The following is a 19,386-nucleotide window of genomic DNA, read 5'->3' as shown; positions in this document are numbered from 1 at the left end:
CAACAATCCCTGTGTAGCTGCCAATACAGTATGTAATTTGGGAGTAATCTTGGACAGCAATTTACAACTAGATTCACAGGTTAACAAAACAGTGAGCACTTGTTGTTACCTGCTCAGAGCTCTCTGGAAGATCCTTCTGTTTTTACCCACTTCTGCTAGATCTCTAGTGGTACAGAGTATTGTCCTGAGCAGAATTGATTACTGTAATGCACTTCTCCTGGGTGCTCCAGGTTCCCTGTTTAAGAAATTACAAAGAATACAGACTATGGCGGCTAAATTGGCACTGGCCCGGCCACGTGGAGTTTCGGCCTCTTTGGCCCTAAAAGATCTCCACTGGCTGCCTGTTATCCAGAGAGTAAACTTTTAAGCACTTTGTATTGTCCACAAGGCTGTACACAAAACTGGGCCTAACATTTTACTAAGGAAATTTGCATGGTATGTTCCTGCTAGATCCCTGCGTTCGGCCTCTGTGAACCTGGTCCATGTCCCCCGGGCAAAAAAGGTCCGTATGGGTGGAAGATCCTTTAGCTACACAGCAGCCAAGCTGTGGAATGCACTAACCCTGGAACATAGGCAACTGAAGACCCTGTCTCGGTTCAGGAAGGAACTGAAAACTAGACTCTTTCCCAGATAAGTGCTCTTGGACAATTTTGCTCTGTCTCTGCTGGTTGGTAATCTTTAAGCGCCAGGATACCCGTTGGGTGACAGCTGCGCTATATAAGTGTACATTACATTACATTACATTACTTCGTTACAAACTAATAGGAGGTGCATGTATTTGAACACTTCCTCATCTAGCTCCCTGGACTGATGAGCTTATGGACAGATTAGGTGCTTCCTGGTACTTATCTTACATTACATCTGATCTTACATTAGGGTACTGGCAGATCACCCTAACGGAAGGTGCTAAGGAGAGGTCAGCCTTCTCCACTCCAGAAGGCCACTACCAATTTCGTGTGATGCCCTTTGAACTCAAAAATGACCCTGCCACCATCCAGAAACTGGTGCACCATATCCTTTCTGGCACAGAGGCTTTCTCAGCTGCATAACTGGATGACACAGTTGTCTTCAGTAGCCGTTGGAAGGACCACCCTTTTCACCTCCAGGAAGTACTTTAGGCCCTGCAACAGGCAAGCTTCACTATCAAGGGCAGTAAGAGCAAGATCTGTGGTGTACTTGGGACACCTGGAGGGCACGGTTAAGGTACATCCCCTCCAGGCCAAGTTAGAGACTATGATGGTCTGGTAACCCCACAAAACCCAGACTGAAGCCAGAACATTCTAGGGCATCACTGGGTAGTACAGGAGGTTTGTCAAGGGATACAGCACTAGTGTTGCCCCCTTGACAGAGCTTTTTCTAAGAAGCAGCCCAGAAATTAGACTTGGACAGAGGCATGCCAAACTGCATTAGACTTCCTGAAGCAGGCCATGTGCACATTCCGATTGCTCAGGACCCCTGACTATTCCAAAGAGTTTGTCGTTCAAACAGATGCCTCCGAAAATGGTATAGGGGAGTTTCATCACATCTAAATGAAGAGGTCATGGACCAACCTTGTAGCCTTCATCTGCAGGAGGTTGCTCCCTAGAGAAAAGAGATGGAGTGCTGTAGAGAGGGAAGCTTTTGCTGTGGTCCGTGTGCTGAAGAACTTGAGACCATACCTGATTGGTGCTCACTTCCTGATGTAGACTGACCACAAGCATCTCAGGTAGCTCATGCTAATGAGGGGTGAGAATCCAATATTGTTGAGGTGGTCCATTTCCATGCAGGGTATAGACTTCAAGGTAGAACACAGACCTGGGGTAAACCACGCCAATGCTGATGGTCTCTCTAGGTTCTTCCACCTTAATGATGAGAGCTCCCTAGAGGTTGGGTAGCTCTCCCTACTTTCATCTGGGAAGGACACCTGTTAGACGTGTCATCCTTAGGTTGATCTCCCCCAAACCTTTTGCCTGCTTACCTCCTCTTTTTGATGTACCTTTTTGTTGGCCTTAGGACTCTGAGCACTTTGCCACTGCTGACCAGTGTGAAAGTGCATGTGCTTCTCCCCTAAACATGGTGACATTGGTGTCTACATGATTGGCATATTTAGTTTACCTATAAGTCCCTTGTAAAATGGTATACCATATACACATGAGACTATAATATAAATGCTACTAGTGGGCCTGCAGCACTGGTTGTGTACACAAGTAGCCTTTAAAATCTGTCTCAGGTCTGCCATTCCAAGGCCTGTGTGTGCAGTTTACTGCCACTTCAACTTGTCATTTGGGCAGGGTACTGTGAAAGTAAAAGGTAGGACATGTACTTGTAAGTATTACATGTCCTGGTAGTAACAAACAGCTAAATTTGTTTTTCTCTACAGTGAGGCCTACTCCTCTCATAGGATAGCTTTGGGAAGTACTTAAAATACTTTTAAGCTGTAATTCTATTTTATGATTGGAGGTGAGGATTATGCTTTCCTCCGTCACTCTTAACACATTATTTCCAAACAGCAACCATTTTAAAAACATTTCAAAACGACTTTTCTTATGAACATCAGGGAAACAAAACAGTTCATCAGTCCCAGCCCTTCCAAGTGCCACGCATCAGGCATTAAACTAACGCTTTTCAGTGTGGTGATCTGCATCATCACACTGAAATGCAATGTGAAGCATGTTAGTGCCTGCGCCTGTCAAGCGCTGCGGCCCAAGTGCTGGCTGGTATTATAATAACACTAGTCGAGTGGCACAGGAAGGCAGTGCACGCTGCTCTGCAGACTTCTTAGGGGCTGGGCTGAGTTTGCTACAATGTAACACTGGATTGATTCAACCACTGTGCGGCATAAGATTCATTTCACTGACATCAAGTCTGTGCCTGTCAAAGGGTCCTACTGAGACATTGAGGTGAGGTCAGAAGCGTGAGTTCTGTCAGACTCATAGTTATAGGGTGAGTGGGTCATTATAAAGGCTGCTACCCTCCCAAGACCCGAGCGGGTGGCAGTTTAATTCAGAATATCAATGCTGCTGATGAGTTTGCGGTGCCATGGTAATGAATCCCACGGCCCGCATCGTGACTGACACTGACCAAGCTTGGTCCGCCGCGGCTGACTCGCCGAACACCTGGACTCACACTGAGGTGGCTGGAGTGCTGGTTCGTTTGCAGCCCCAGAGCACCGGCACCCCTAACTGTGCAGCAGAATCAGCTGGAGCGTGCCTGATGTGGACGACCAGTCACCACAGAGAGAGACGACCTAGGTGGTCAGTGTTTATGAAAATGCAGCTGCTCTTGCGGGTCTGCGGCGGCCATTGCTGCAAATTCAAGTAAGTGTGTGTCTAGCCCTGGAGTCAGTGGCATAAATCATTCAGTTTAAGTTGTGGGAAATAAAGTTCCTAATGTGCTTGCCTTCCTTCCAGTTCCATGCACACATGCACACCCTTACTTGCAGCCACACACAGACCTTTCCCTCCAGCCACTTGACACGCACAGATAACACACATGGCACAACAGTTGTTTTAGGCTGAGAACTGATGATGTATCATTTTTGTGCTGGCCTAAATGCACTGCCTGACATTTCTACTAATGCCACTACATGATACACGCAAACCTTTTTCCCTCTTCTATCCCTCCACTATCCTCCTCAATCCAAATAACTGACTAACATATCCACTAAAACACATAGGATGATGGACGGAATGTTGCACATTGGTAAAACATTCACCCCTAGTCACAGATCTGGGTTTAATCCATCATTATTTTGCTCACCACGCCACCCCAGTTCAGACATGGCCATATGCAAATCAATCTTGACCCTCTGCCTCATGGGAACAGTTCAGCCCGAACTGCCAAGCCATGTCTTCCCTGGACCGGAATCAAGCATCCTAGGACCGGTTTCTGGCTATCAGCCGTCATCAGCCAGGATAGCTTGACTTCAGAGGCGTAGTGAGCACGGGACCCACGTCTGGGCATACCCTTCCCACATAGGGCGAACAGCAAAACACACAAGATGATGGACGGAATGTTGCACATTGGCAAAACATTCAACCCCAGTCAGAGATCTGGGTTTAATCCATCTTTATTTTGCTCACCACGCCACCCCAGTTCAGACATGGCCATATGCAAATCAATCTTGACCCTGTGCCTCATGGGAACAGTCCAGCCCAAACTGCCAAGCCATGTCTTCCCTGGACCGGAATCAGTCATCCTATGAACCCGAAACCGTTCCCAGGATGCTTGTTTCCGGTCCAGTGAAGACAGGGCTTGGCAGTTCGGGCTAGTCTGTTCCCATGAGGCACAGGGTCAGACTGATTTGCATATGGCCATGTCTGAACTGGGGTGGTGAAGTGAGCTAAAGAATGATGATGGATTAAACCACGCTTGTGTGCAGTGCACAAATTCAAGACCTGCAGCTACTAACAGACAGCACAGTCAACTTCTCCGGTGCAGGCCGACAACGTGCATGATCTGCAAAATGCATTCTGAGCCTGCCAGTGCCAATTATTTAGCACATGAATAATGAAAGGAGTGGTGGTTGGTGGGAGCAGTGATTTTTCCAGAAAGACAAACAAAACCAGTTCATTCCAAGTGTACCCTCTGTCTCCAAAGTAAGCACCAGCCATGTGTCTGCACACAGTGCGTTTTTTAATTATTACACAAAATACCCAATGCCCAGTGCAGTCTGAGTCAGATGACTGTTGTTGACTAGTCTATTAATTTATGATGAGGTACTAAAGAGATCCGTGTTGGGGCCTCTCACATCCTGTTTGGGAGACTTGGCTGGGATCCACGTGGGAGAGAGAGGACCTGGAGTCCAGACTGATGTTATCTGATTGGTTGTTAAGGAGGAGCAAGGAAGCCCAGACAGTCAGAGTTGGCTGGCTAAGGAAGGATCTTAATTGTTTTTCCGACAGCCCACCCAGCAACTCTAGGCTGTGGCAGGTCTGATGTTTATTTCCTGCCCCTCCTTGCATCATCTGACACCTCTTTTACTATACTGATCCCCCAAAACAAACCTTTATAAACTCTTTCCTATGACTCTGCCCCTCCAAAACTCCTTTAACTCATCCGTAAAGCCTCCTCCTACTGCTATGACCTAAGAAAAACAAATAATAATAATAAAAAAAGAAATTCCAAATCCTTCACTCTTCTATCCCTCCCCTATCCTTTTCAATCAAAAGATCACACTAACATGTTCATTTCTCAAATTCCATATTCCACTATACTAATTCACCACTAATCCTTTATGGGTTCCAAAGTAGCGTGATACTCACCAATAAAGCTTTTAAACACCCCATCAGGGTTACAAGCGCTATACAAATGAAAACCCTTTTCCCTTTTCTACCCCTCCCCAACCCTTCTCAGTCTAAAAAAATGACTAACTTATACACCACTCAAATTACTTTCATGTTCCACCATACTAATTCAACACTAATCCTTATGGGTTCCGGAATAGCGTGCTACTCACCAGAAAAGTGCTTCCAAACCCCATCAAGGGTAGCAAGTGCTATATAAATACTAAACTCTTTCCCTCTTCTAACCCGCCACCTACCCTCTCTATCCAAATAACTAAATAACCTACCCACCACTCAAATTACTTCATATTTCACTATACTAATTTTGAACACTAATCCTTTATGGGTTCTGGAGTAGCTACTCGCCAGAAAAGCGCTTCAACACTCATCAGGGGTAACTCGTGCTATATGAACGCAAACCTTTCTTCCCTTTCTATCCCTCCGCTATCCTTCTCACTCCAAATAACTGACTAATAGCCACCACTCAAATTGCTTTCACATTTCACCATACTAATTCACCACTAATCCTTTATGGGTTTCCGGAGTAGCGTGCTCCAACACTCCATCAGGGGTAACAAGCGCTATATAAATACAAACCTTTTTTTTTTCCTCTTCTATCCTTCTGCTATCCTTCCGAATCTAAATAACTGACTAACCTATCCACCACTTAAAATGTACTTGCATGTTTCACTATACTAATTCAAGACTAATCATCTATCGGTCCTGAAGTAGCGCGCTACTCGCTGAAAAAGTGCTTTGATGCCTCTTCAGGGGTAGTAAGCGCTATATAAATGTAATTGCAATACAACACATTGCTTGCTAGGATGTTGCACCCGTACTGAATTTTCCCTGAATGCAACATGCAGCAGTGTTGGCTACAAAGCCCGGAGTGGTGGAGCTGTCACACATCACATGTTGCTGCATGGTTAGTGTTGTGCTGATAACAGCTGCTTGTGTGTTGCATTCAGTAAAATACTTTGCTTTGTGTGATTTATGTCCTTTAGATGAGCATGACCCGTTTAAAGCCATTGCCTGTGTATGCCGGTGTTGGTATATGCAGGAGTAACTTGAAAACATGCCTTTTTATTTCCACAAACTTAGAGACTTTTTTGTAGGCTCCACTTTTTTACACATTTAACTAAAACGTAGCAATAATTTAATGTATTTCTGTTCAAACAACTCCTAAGTGCTCAAATACCACGTTCACTAGTCTGTTGCCAAATCTACTGCCAGTCCCATGATCACTGCCACACAGTCCATAGCTAGGCTACTTTGCATTAATGTACGGTAATGTGCTGCATGGCGAAATGCTTATAAGGTCCCAAAGGCGAGACCGATTTCATTGCAAATGCTTGTTTTTAAGAGCAGGCAGTGGCACCACAGACTTGCCTACCCTTAAAAAAAATAAAGCTAAATGTTTCATTTAAATTTATTGAAACACATCTGGTTTTCCTTTAGGAAAACAGGCTGCATTTAAATAAAATGCTCTACTGAAAAGCAATCACAGACATGGTCGTTTGCTGACCGCAACCATCCCTGTGAGACCTATCATTTGTAATTGGTCGCAAACTGTGACTTACCTCTTTAATATATATGCGGTAGGTCAATTTTAGAAATCGTAAAATTAAAAATAAAGGTTTAATACATTAGGAATAGCGAGTTCCTAAGTGTGATTCAGCGGAAATCGCTATTCCAAATGTTTTGGCATCTGGCCCCAAACATTTCACTGAGGTAAACGGACATGTAAAGCTGCATTTGGCTAAACTGATTATAATTAAAATGTAAACCATCACAATGACCCGTACACATTACACAATTTCCTTCCTCTGGCTAATACATCAGCTACCTATGTCTTCTTGCCGTTTCAGAATTTGCGTCGGAAGCACAGAAGAGTATATGCTACGTGGATTGTTCTGTAGACACTCCGCTGCTGTTGCCGCAAGGCAGCAAACAGCGAACCCGGAAGTGTCTCTGCAGAGCAGCATTGGCTGCAGCGAAATTCCGACCATGACGTAATATGCCGCTGCAGGTCCGCGGACTTACAAGAGGGCACCATGGAGCTCGCCTTTTCGGAGGAGCAGTTTCAAGAGGCCTGGCAGGAGCTGGACCGGCCCATGCTTTCAGAGGGTTGGGAGCTCTTCACAGAGTCCATGGGAATGACAATCTACCGTCTCTATGACCAGGTACGGCGGGACTTTAACACTGTAACTTCAGTGTCAATCCGTTTAAAAGAATCCATTTAATTGAAGACCTCATTACTGCCAGTCTTTGTTTAACTCGTCACAAGAGCTGAGGGTCGTGAAAGTCGGCATTGTTTTACTTTCATTTTAATGGTGTAAATAGTTATGGAAAATGAAATGCAGGCAGTGTAGCAGGTAGGGAAATCGATACTTGGCAACATTGGAACGTCTGTTTACATAAAGCGACAGATGCAGTATTTAGTGGGACTGCTCTTTTGGAAGGGGTTGATAAGAACTTTAAAAGGTCTAACAAGAGATAGCCACTAGACAGCATGTACCCTGTTCGAGGAACGCCTCGAGGCTAGGAGTGGTATATTGAATATTTTAATGAATTCTAAACATTTACATCGCGAATCAGCGTAAAGTACCGGTTCTCTGCTGGACTAGTGCTTTAAATGGGAAACAATAATTGCTGGTTCTCACCAACTTAGACTTTGTCAGGCCAGGGTATGTGCACTGGGGGCAAAGCTGGTGACAACCATTTAACGTGATCCAATTTTTCTTGGTGCGCTTAATAGAGATATTTATTTTATCTTAAGAGCATTAGTGTTGCCCATGCTTGTGCAAAAGGATACTTTTGATATTTAACAATTGAGTAGATTACCTCTGCACAAGTAGTACACACAAAATATGGAATTTTGATAGTAAATACAATCATGACTAATGTGCTCGGTTTGATTTTTTTATGAGTAATTCATATTGAAAATATATTATTGCTGAAAATCTGAGACTGAATTAGACATTAGTAATGTCTGGAAGGGGTGGTGGACTTTGGAATGTCAATCAATTCCATTCTGCCCTTTTTATGGGTAGACACTTGCACCCTTTTTTCTTTCTAAAATCTTTACAGTTTCTCTGTCTTTTTGAATGTCTTGACTCTATCATGCTGCATTCTTTCTTCACCTCTTCTTCGTTGTGCGCTTTCACATTCACAAACATGTTCATGTACGCTCTCTCTCCTCACCAGTAAACACGCCATTTTCTCTTGCTAATATTTCATCAACTTGTTATCTCTTTTGCACACTTTATATGGCACTATTGCTCTGTGCACTCTGCTGAGAGGCCAAGGATTGGATGCGCACCTTTGTGTCCCACTGGCAGGCACATTGAGAAGCTCACTTGTAGTGTATCTCCTATTTTCCCTATAGGCTCTGCGCATTGGAATAACATAAACAGCAGTTTAGACGTAGGACTGAGGTCATCTAGGTCTCTACTGACTATGTTAGACTTAATTAGGTTTGCCAGCTAGCTCAGAGGTCACTAGAAACTTTCTTGAGTAAACAAGGAGGTGTTAACTTCCCTGAATAGACAAGAAGGGATTAGCTTCTGCCAACCGCATATACATGACAACTTTGCTCCCTCAGAATAAAGAGTATATCTCTAGAGTCGTGTGAAAACAATAGACAACTATTTCACTCAGTCAATCGTGCATGCTTAGTCTCACCAGAGTGCAGAGAAATAGAGAGACGGGCGTTTTCAATAAAAGTTGTTATTTATTGAGCAGTCTTCTTTCTCATGCAAGAGAAATGAATTGCCACAGTTGCAATACTTATTGTTGTATAGTGTATTCTAATCTCCCTATCTGTCATCTATCTTCTCATGCTTTACAGCTTGCCTGTATTTAGAATGTTATAGATGTCATAGAATACTTACTAGAGATGAGCCTTCACTTGGTGATGGAAGGCTGAGCATCCAGGAGGACAGCTCCTGGTGGGGCTAACTTAATTACTTATTCAACCATTTAACTACCACCTTGGTTCACCTGTACCATCTGTAAATTTAACTACAATAAATAACAACTTGGAACTACACCCTGACTCCATGAAGATTATTACATTATTACACTTATCATGAAGTAAAGTGCGTACAGTAAAAGGAGTATTATAAAATAATACCTTAAAAGCACTGATATGGTTTCTTAGCCATATGATACTTTAAAACGGATAAAATATATACATACATAAAAACATTGACTAACGTACTCAACTGGTGCTTCTAATATACGCCTACCCCGGTGTACCTGACCTAAGCCAAATACGTGGGAAGGAGTAAGTAAGTTGCAGTTTAAGTTAAGTTGGTTTTTTGCCAAGAATCTGAATCAAGAATTCTCTTAAGGTTTTAGTCAGCTCCGTACCTTGGTTTTAGAATGAAGGAGGTCTTGTATCTCGTGTCTCAGGACTCGATCTCCCAGCAACCCGCAAGGGTGACTGGAAACACCGGAGCTGGATTTCTCGGCAGGAGAAAAGACAGCGTCTCTCTCAGTGCGTCAAATGGGAGGGTCGGCTTCCTTCAGCATTTGCATCAGCTGGGCGTCGGGCAAGTAGATAGCCGCTCTGCTCCAAACCACTGTGTGTTTGCTTAAGGCAACGTTGGTATATTTATACCTGAAAGGTGCTGTGTTTGACGTAAGGTTGGACATAAGTCGTCACTAAGAACTAACAGTTCTTTCTGGACTCCAGGAGTTCTTGTGCAAATCAAAACAAAAGCAGGGGGATTTCCCTGCTGCTGGAGACTTGGTTTGTTAAAGAACGCGTTGTACTTTCTAGGAGTCTATGGGAGTAGCCTTGCCGTATTTGGACTGCATTGGCTATGGCTAAATATGGACATTATTCTTATGCCTTTATAAGGGTATGTTTTGTCATAACCAAATAAGGGCATGAATCGGGGATATCTAATTAGGGTCCTAGATAGATTCACAACACCCACTCCACGTATTATGTCAATCATTACTAAATACTAAGCAATACTAAACATATAACGATGCATGTGTTTTCCAACCCACCCCAAAATACATAGATTGCATTTGAAATGGTGTATGGTGTATACACGAAAATGAGTATTGTACTGTACGTCTTTCAAGAAGTTGTATCATTCAGATAATGCATATATAAATATCAGCTGAATGAATTGCGAAAATTACATTTATGAAATGGCTCTTAATACAGAAAAGAAGGTGGAGACCATTTCATCACATATTTATACAATACTGTACATGTGATAGAGGCTGAGGTAAAATATTGTCTCTAGAGTCTCTAAAAATAGAAGTTCTGTTCTCTAAGAATAGTTCTACTTTAAGCAGAGTACCATGTGCCAAAAAAAGGTAAATGTTTTGGAAATGGAAAAAATAATTTCGTTTTCAGGGGAAAAATAGTTCCAATTATTTTCAGTAGTGTTGTTTATCAAAAACTGAAGGCCGAATTCAGAGTTCAGGGAACGCTGTGTGCTCGTTGTTTTAAAAGTTATTCTCGTTGTCAGGAGAGAACATCATATCAGACAGGCTTGCGAAAAATTGGTCTACAACACTAGGTGACAGTTCAACCAAGTTCGAAAAAGCTGAAATTGTGCAAATGTGAGAATCATTGCTATCATCGATGTCTGGATCAGCAATGCTCACAGAAGGTTGTACCTGTGTGGTGCTGCTTTAATCTCGTACTTCACCGCCACCTAATCGTAATGGTGAAGTCTCAAAGAATGCCATCATCAGAATAGGTAGCCGCTGGGGACAACACGTTGCATGAGCCGTTACCGAACCAAGCAAAGTATCGATATCCATAGGTACTGCTGATGGTAGTGTAAGACAGACGTCCAACACACATTCTTCTCCGCATAGCAGACATCGAAGCACAGGTAAGATGCAATCTTGCCAGATTGGTCTGAATGAAAGAAACCAGGTTGCACTCAGATCTCTTAGCCGGGCTAATCCGAGGACTTTAGTGATTCGGTCTCGGTAGCGTATTGCTAGGATCGTTTCTTCCATTGTAGCTGGAGTTTTGTCTGTGGCTTGGCTTGCCATATCTGAGCAGAAGGAACAAAAATAAAATTCCTGCTACGAGTCCCAAAAGAAGAGGCAGGCCGCCGAATACAGAATACATAAAATTCGGGAAAATGCCCGGAACTGTGTGCTAACAGTCCCGAAAAAATTGTCTTAAATACATGTGCGATGCCACTGGTATCAGACATGTTTAAAATTTGACCTAACATTTCTACGAAATGTACGGGGCAATTTGTTGATAATAGGGAATGTATCTCTGCCGCTGTCCTTGCAACTTGCAGATCATACGTCTCTTTGGACGAGGTTAAAGGCACAGTTGTCTGTAAAAGAATAGACTTCATTCTGCTTAAAGTATCAATTCGAATAGAAGAGATATTCAAAGAAGGCCTTAATGCTGCCTCCATGTCTGGATTGCCGTTTGGATACAATACTTGCATACAGCAAATGACCCTGGATGTAACGGTTACGCGATAGGCTTTTTCTGGCACCATGCCACAACAGCTGTGGTCACTTATTAGAACATAGCTGCCGTTGGAAAGCTGTCTGAAAAAAGGCTCTATATGTGTTGCAGGAGTGCCGTGCAGGTGACATGAAAGGTTGTTTGATGAACCTTGGCAGGCTCCATGCAAAATAATACCTTGACACAGAAGTGTACCGCTTAGTGATTTTTTACAATTGTTACCACTAAGGAATACCTCTTTTTTCCCTTCACTATAACATTTATGTGTATAAGGTAAATTCCAGGTTGATTTGATGTATCCTTTACCCAACCTTTCATACAGACCTACTGGTATATATTTTTGGCAATACTTAAACTGGAAAGTTGTTATCGGAATTGTAATTGTTCCGTGTATTATCCATTCAATGACCGGTCTCTCTGACATTGTCAATGGTAATCTCTCAAGTTTTTCAATGCTCAGAATCATATAGTCTGCTCCTTTTTGTGCCAAACTGATTTGTTTATCAGTAAGGTTAAAGATAGAAAATAATGACGTTGTGTTGATTAGACGCCATGGCACGTAGCCTGAACGCAGGTTTTGCAACGTCCAGCCTAGCTGTACAATTGAACATAATTGGGACTGACCATGTTGTAACTGCTTTTGGCCGCCATAAGTGTGGCAGGGTATGCTCAGACGTGAGTCCCTTGCTCGCTTTGCCACTGGATTCAAGCAAGCCGGGCTGAAGACGGCTGGAATGCCAGAACCCGGTCCTCGGAAGCTTGAAAATGATTTGGCATGAGCTCAAAAAAAGTATTGTTGATGATTATTGTATTTCCTTTGTTGACCATAAAGCACTACTATTGGCCTGAACATGGACACTGCATGCTTTTTCACTAATTCATAAAGTACTGAAGTACACCTTTTAATAGTGATTGAAACTCGGAATACCAAGGTTCTTTCCAGGCGGAAACACAAGTTGAGGAGTGCAGAGAACCAATCCATTGGTTTTAGACATTAATTTGCGTCTGTGGTCATGTGGGAGTTCACTCGGAGTCCGCTTTCTATTTCATATGCTTTTCGCGATCACGTGACCGCGTCGTTTCGAATACCAGGAAGTAAGCCTTTCATACGCGAATCAGAACCGCGGTGGTTATAGAGACGTGGAAGTTTGTCCGGTTGAAGCATTTCGACTGTGAAGTTGAGGCTTTTAATGATGAGCATCATATTGAACCTGGTTCGTTTGTTCAGCGCGTATGTTTTGGCTACCGTTTGATTGAACGATGAGCACGGTATTTGGCATAAAACGAACGGATGCTTCGCTTCCCCATTACTTTCTCTGTTGAACTTGGCTTGTTTTTGAGCGCGTATGCCTTGGTTTCTGTTTGTTTAAAGGAGGAGCGCAACACTTGACATAAAACGAACGGGAGCCTCATGATTTTCTCTGATTTCGTAGGTGGCATGGGGAACTTTTGAATACTGAATTAATTTCCTCATTTACATTCGTTGGCATCAGTGGAACGTTTTGGAGGTCAGTTGCTTCGGTATGAGTTTTGTTAAAGTCGGCAGCATTAATGTTACGGTTTGTCAACTGACTTTATGAAATGGGATTTCAGTTTCATGGAAAGGACACTCGGGTCACTGCAACATTTGAAGTCCTGATTAGCACCAAATTAGGTGAGCTTTTGTGATTAATTTCTGAACGTAGTGTCGAGCATTTAGAAGGACAGTAAATCTAAAGGTGTGTTTCTAATTAACAGTTGTTCTTTTGTATAATTTTAACCGATTTAAATCTTCAGTAGTGGAACTAATCACTGAACCACAGGTATGTTGAATCATGAAACTTGGTTGGATGGTCTGATATTGTATAGAGCCCATCAGGCGGATGTGACTTATTTTTTTGTTTTCTGTTTGTGACCCAGCATAGAGCTGAGAATAGAGAGTAAGTGCAGTTGTTAATCACGAACATTTCACAACACCGTGGTGTGGGTTGCATGATACATCATAAGAATCACATAAGTGCTATACTTTTAAAACCGATCCCAAGGTGCTTCATTTGAGACGTTTCCTTTCTTTCCACAGAATACCCCTGACGAAGGGACCAAGTGTCCCAAAATGCATTGGGTAACTGCAATTTATTGCATAAAAAAAGTTTTTGGTTGTATTCTAAATCTGTTGTAGTATTGTTTGTTTGATTAACTATAGGAAAATCCTATGTGATAGAACTGATTCAAAGAGAATTTATTCATTAAAAAAAATGTTTGCATTGAATGTTAGTATTGTTCAATAAGTAGTGCGTGTTGGAGTCCTAGTCGCCATTCGGGGCTAGGCCACTTTCATGGATATGAAGAGACTGGCACCTATTCTACATGGTGCAGTGAAATCAAAGGACAGGCTCCCTTTCCCCTCTAGTACAGTGGGATCAGGTGACTTTTTTGTTTTGTTTTCCTGGAGTAGTGAAATGAGGACACTGACTCCTATTCTGCCTGGTGCAATAGAACGCTCCCCGTAGCAAGTTCAGCATTTTCTGCCGAGATCGGTGTGTGATGTGCAGGTGTCACATTTGAATCCTGGTGAAGATGCTTCAGCAGTTAATCCTTCCCAGGCTGATAATCTAGATACCTATTTTTGAATCTGTGATAAGAAGTTTATATTACATTGTTTTATGTAAATTGTTTAGTGAATGCCGTATAAAATAACTGCATTTTGTTTTAGAGTATGGAAAGGTCCTTCCTTTGTCACAGGCCCACATATTTACACAAACACAGGTGCAGTTGTTAATCACTGACATTTCACAACACCGTTGTGTGGGTTGCATGTTACATCATAAGAATCACATAAGTGTTATACTTTTAAAACCGATCCCAAGGTGCTCCATTTGAGACGTTTCCTTTCTTTCCACAGAATACCCCTGACGAAGGGACCAAGTGTCCCGAAATGCATTGGGTCACTGCAATTTATTGCATAAAAAAAGTATTTTGTTTTATTCCAAATCTGTTGTAATATTGTTTGTTTTCGTGTTCAATCAAAACCAACGCATAAATATAGGAAAATCCTATGTGATAGAACTGAACCAAAGAGAATTTATTCATTAAACATTTTTTTGCATTGAATGTTAGTATTGTTCAATAAGTAGTGAGTGTTGGAGTCCTTGTCGCCATTCTGGGCTAGGCCACTTTCATGGTTTCTCATTCATATGCTCCGCAGGCATATTTCCAACACTGCGCACATACCGTAATACACAGTGTAATTTCATTAACCGAGTGCGCTCTTCACCAACATTACTCATTGAGTCTCCTTATATCACCACATTGGGATGAATGGAGCCATTCCCCTCATTTCACTCCACAAGGAAGACAAGAGCCAGCACTAAGCAACAGATGCAAGTTTGACCCTGGCTGTTTCTTACGCATTTTTAGATGCAGGTCGGTAAACAAATATTGGAAATACCAAAGAAGCACAATATTTTTTCCCTGCTGAGACATAAACCTAAACCATCAAGTAGATGAAGAAAGCAGTTAAAAAAAATGTGAGGGTTGTCTAAAACGTTTCAGAATGATTACCAAAAAACTGAGAGATAATTGTCATGTAATAAGATAGTCCTGAAAATTTTACAAGAATTATTTTTCACCTCCAATTCTTGGCTGTTCCTGAATAAGAAGATGTAAAGGCAAACATGGCCAGTATTTTCCCTATAACAAAGGTGACAGCTGTAGTAGGCGCCTGTTCCCTTCCATAAGTTTCTTACGTTACCCCTTCTTCCTTTTATACACCCTGTTAGAAATGGGGTCTCTAGTTGGCAGAGGTCACCACCACCCTAGTCAGATTAAGTCAGATAGACACCCTAAATTTACCTGTGCTCACTCTCTGGTAGCTTGGCACTAAGTAGTCCGGCTTGAACTTAAGAGGCAATGTGTAAAGTATTTGTGTAACTCAATGAAAATACAACAAAATTGAGAATATTCTTTTGAGTAAAACAAGATAAAAACGACAAAAATCCAATTGATAGAAGTCGAGATATACATTTTCAAAGATTAAATCCAAAAACAGTGCTTACAAGTAAATAGCACTGAAGGTTACTTAAGGTCACGGTAGACTGGGGTAAATCTGAAAAGTCAAGCCAACCACGATGGAGTGTGTTTGAATGAATTTCCAAAGAGGTCCCCCTGAAGTGTTACCTTCTTCAAGTAGAGCCAAGAGTCCCGTTGGTGGGGAAGATGTTCTCCAGGAGCACAGTGAGCATCACTTGAGACAGTTGGCAGTGCTCACAGAGCCGCCGGGAGTCCCAGACAGACAGGTGGAGGCATCGCAGTCGGCAATACTGCTGTGCAAAAAGACGAAGTTGCACCTGCTCTCGCTGATCCTTCATACGAGGGACGGGGTTCCAGAGAAAACTGGCCCATTTGTGTTCATAAAGAGTCAAAAAGCTTGATTTAAAGGGCTCAGGAGCTGTAAATGATGAAAGCAGCTATAGAAGTCACTTCTGCGGCCCAGAGCTTGGAGGGGGCCCTCAGGCACGGAAGGGCTCATAGAAGGCAGAGTCCGGTAGCTCCAGCAGAATTGTAGGACATCGTTTGCGTCCCTGAGACTTTAGAGAACAGGAGGCAAGCCCTTGGAGTCTTTCTGGGTTCAGTTCTTGACCTCAGCAGGGCAGAGATAGATAGACAAACAGGCAGCAGGGCAGCCCAGGAAAGCAGAGAAGCAGTTCCTCAGAACAGTCAGTCACAGAAGAGTGCCAATCCTTCAGAACACCAGGCTTTACTCCAGCAGAGTTCTTCTCACGTACATTAGTGTACTGATTTAGTAGGGACAGAGCCCTAGTACTTATACCCAGAAGTAGCTCTATTTAGGAGGTGACTTCGAAAGAGTTCTCTGAAGTGCACAAGGATCCCTTTAAACTTAGTCCTGACTCCAGACTGCCAATAGAGGGTAAATCAGCCCGTTGTGTTACCTCTTCCCCCTTCCTGCCCAGGAAGGATATCAGTATGCAGATGAATCTCCTGTCACACTCAGCCCTTCCTGTGCTGTGGCTTTCTAGATGGAATGCGCAAAGTGTAGCTGTCACCCTGCCCAGACGTGTATTGGAGAAAGGCTGCAGGCACACAGAACAAAGTTGAGAGCAGAAAAATGTCCACTTTCTAAAAGTGCCATTTCTAAAATGGTAATGTAAAGTTCAGCTTTATAACTAAAGCGGATTTATCACCATTATTTTAAATATTTTAAACATGAAGTTGTTACTCCTTTCCTATCACGAATTACAGCTTAAAAGGTATTTTAGGGAATATCCAATGCTAGCCTACGGAAGGAGTAGACCTCACCGCAGTGAAAAAAGAATTTTGCTGTTTGTCGCTGCCAGGATATATAAAACCTAGAAGTAAATGCCCTTACTTTCAGTTACACAACACCCTGCCCTTAGGGTCACTTAGAGCCTATCTTATGGGTGACTAATGTGTAATTAAAGGCGAATTTAAGGTTAGGCAAGTGGTTTCAAATGCCAAGTCGAAGAGGCAGTAAACTGTACACACAGGCCTTGCAATGGCAGGCCTGAGATAGATTTGAAAGCCTACTTGTGTGGGTGACAACCAGTGTTGAAGGCCCAATAGTAGCAGTTAGATTACAGGGCCTCCTTGGTACATGGTATACCACTTTACAAGGGACTTATAAGTAAATTAAATATGCCAATCTGGTATATGCCACTGTCAACATGTTTTGGGGGGAAGCACGTGTACTTTAGCACTAGTTGGCAGTGGTAAAGGGCCCAGAGTCCTATGGCCAACAAAACGATACAGCAAAAATGAGAGGCAAAAGGCAAAAAATTGGGATAAAGACCATCCGAAGGATGACCGGTCCAACACCTGTCCCTCCAAGCTGAAAGCGGAGAGAGCTACCCAACCTCTTGGGAGTTCTCACCGCTTAGGCTGAAAAACCTGGACAGACTGTCAGCATTAGTGTGATCTATGCCTGATCTGTGTCTCGACCTACCTCATTCGCAGCTTCTGGAACTTTCGTGGATCATCTGGTCACTACGGGGCCTCCTGGCCGGCTCCGGTCCCATCATCGTGTGGAGCCCCGGCCCGTCCGAGGTCCTCCGTGGTTCCAGCATTAGTCTGACTGTAGGCACCTTGATGCCACGGATCTAGACCTTGGAACGCTATCTGGTTCCTCTTTTCCCCTGGGAACGATTTCACGCTCGCCTTGTAATCCTTGTTAGCATTACCTAGTTTTCCCTATTTCTCCCTGCCTATGCAGCCTTTCAGGGACCCCTCTCTGTGTGAGTGGTCGTTCCAAAGGGGTATGGCCTCAACGTCCTCAGTGCCTTGACTGCAGCAAAAGCTTCTCTTTCTATTGCACTCTACCTTCATTCCCTGGGGAGTAACCTCCAGGAGATGTAGGCTAAAAGTTGGCCCAGGCCCTCTTCATTGAGCTGTGAAAGTACAATACTGTACTACACACCCACTCACACATTTGTGGAGTCACTCAGACACCCACTCATACACCGATACTCACAGTCACACAGCGTCTCACATAAACTATGTTAAAAAAAGGTATCACTCTTTAGTAGCAAACAAAGTATAATTAATTTAACTTATTCTTGACAGGGAGGTTATCCCCTGTATCCACATCATGGGTACACAGGTGAGTAATCCTCGAGTAAGGGAGAAAAGAGAGGAGTACTGTTCCAACACTTCGTGACAGTCCCTCTGCTGTTCAGGATCCTGAGCAGGGGAAAGGATTACACCTTCCACTGACCCATCCTTCTCCTTGGAGGCCAAGAGGTCAGGGAACGGTTCACTCTTTTCTTCCTCTACTCCACCTGTCGCCATCAGCATGGTGAGCTCAAAGTGTGGTTTGAGGCGATTGATGTGATGCACCCTGTGGGGTTCTTTGGGCATCATAAATTCCAACATGTAAGTGATCTTACCCCCGTCTCACTTACCCCATAAGACCGAGTCCAACAGTTCTAAAGGGCACTGGGCTCCACAGATTCCATGATCCACACTTTCCGCCCAAGCTGTAATTCCACAGTGGTTGAGTTTTGGTGATACCACTCCTTCATTACAACCTGGCTTGCTTCCAAGTTGTCAAAAGCTTGCTTCCACAACTTAGCTTTTGGCTGCAAAAGGCAAGCATGTAGCTCACTACATTCTAAGGAACTTTCTTGGGCGCTTCCTCCCAGCCTTCTGTCGCCAAACTGAGAGGTCTTCCAACAGGATGACTGTACAGAAGCTCAAAGGGTCTAAATCCCACTCTCCTTTGCTGTACCTCCTAGTAGGACAACAGGCCGGGCAAGAGGATATCCCACTTTTTCCTCAGGAAGACTTCTGATCATGCCTCTTTAGGGCCCTTTTGAATCTCTTAACAAGGCTTGGGGCTGTTAAGGTGTGAAGAACTTGTAAGTAACCCCACATTCTTTCCACAGTGACTGCATCTATGCAGACTTGAAGTTTGTACCCATGTCCAACACAACTTCATTGGCGAAACCCACTCGAGTAAAAATCCTCATCAGAGGGATTGCTTCTGGACACCAGGTAGGATGAGCCACCAGAACAAGGATGAACCTGTTGCCTGAAGCAGGATCCATAGGCCCAACAATGTTGATGCCCACTCTTTCAAAAGGGGTCCTAATGATGGCTACTGTTTCGAGGGGAGCTTTTAGCATTTTCCCAACTAGC

At 43.4% G+C, this 19,386-nt stretch overlaps 1 protein-coding gene across 2 annotated transcripts in view; it reads left to right on the top strand.

Annotated features, from left to right (window-relative positions):
- Positions 1 to 7,265: 7,265 nt before the first annotated feature.
- The window catches only part of PCTP (phosphatidylcholine transfer protein), a 454,446-nt gene continuing 442,325 nt past the window's right edge, over positions 7,266 to 19,386 (top strand). The window contains exon 1 of one of the 2 annotated variants that reach the window (XM_078654407.1): positions 7,266 to 7,447. In XM_078654407.1, the coding sequence (XP_078510533.1) occupies positions 7,319 to 7,447 (129 nt within the window). In that variant the 5' untranslated portion in view covers positions 7,266 to 7,318. The remainder of the gene's footprint in view (positions 7,448 to 19,386) is intronic. The other variant, XM_078654406.1, reaches the window with a different exon arrangement.

The sequence above is a fragment of the Lissotriton helveticus genome, chromosome 7 (genome assembly GCF_964261635.1).
Source record: "Lissotriton helveticus chromosome 7, aLisHel1.1, whole genome shotgun sequence".
Taxonomy (NCBI): Eukaryota; Metazoa; Chordata; class Amphibia; order Caudata; family Salamandridae; genus Lissotriton; species Lissotriton helveticus.
This window is presented reverse-complemented; position numbering and strand designations above follow the sequence as displayed.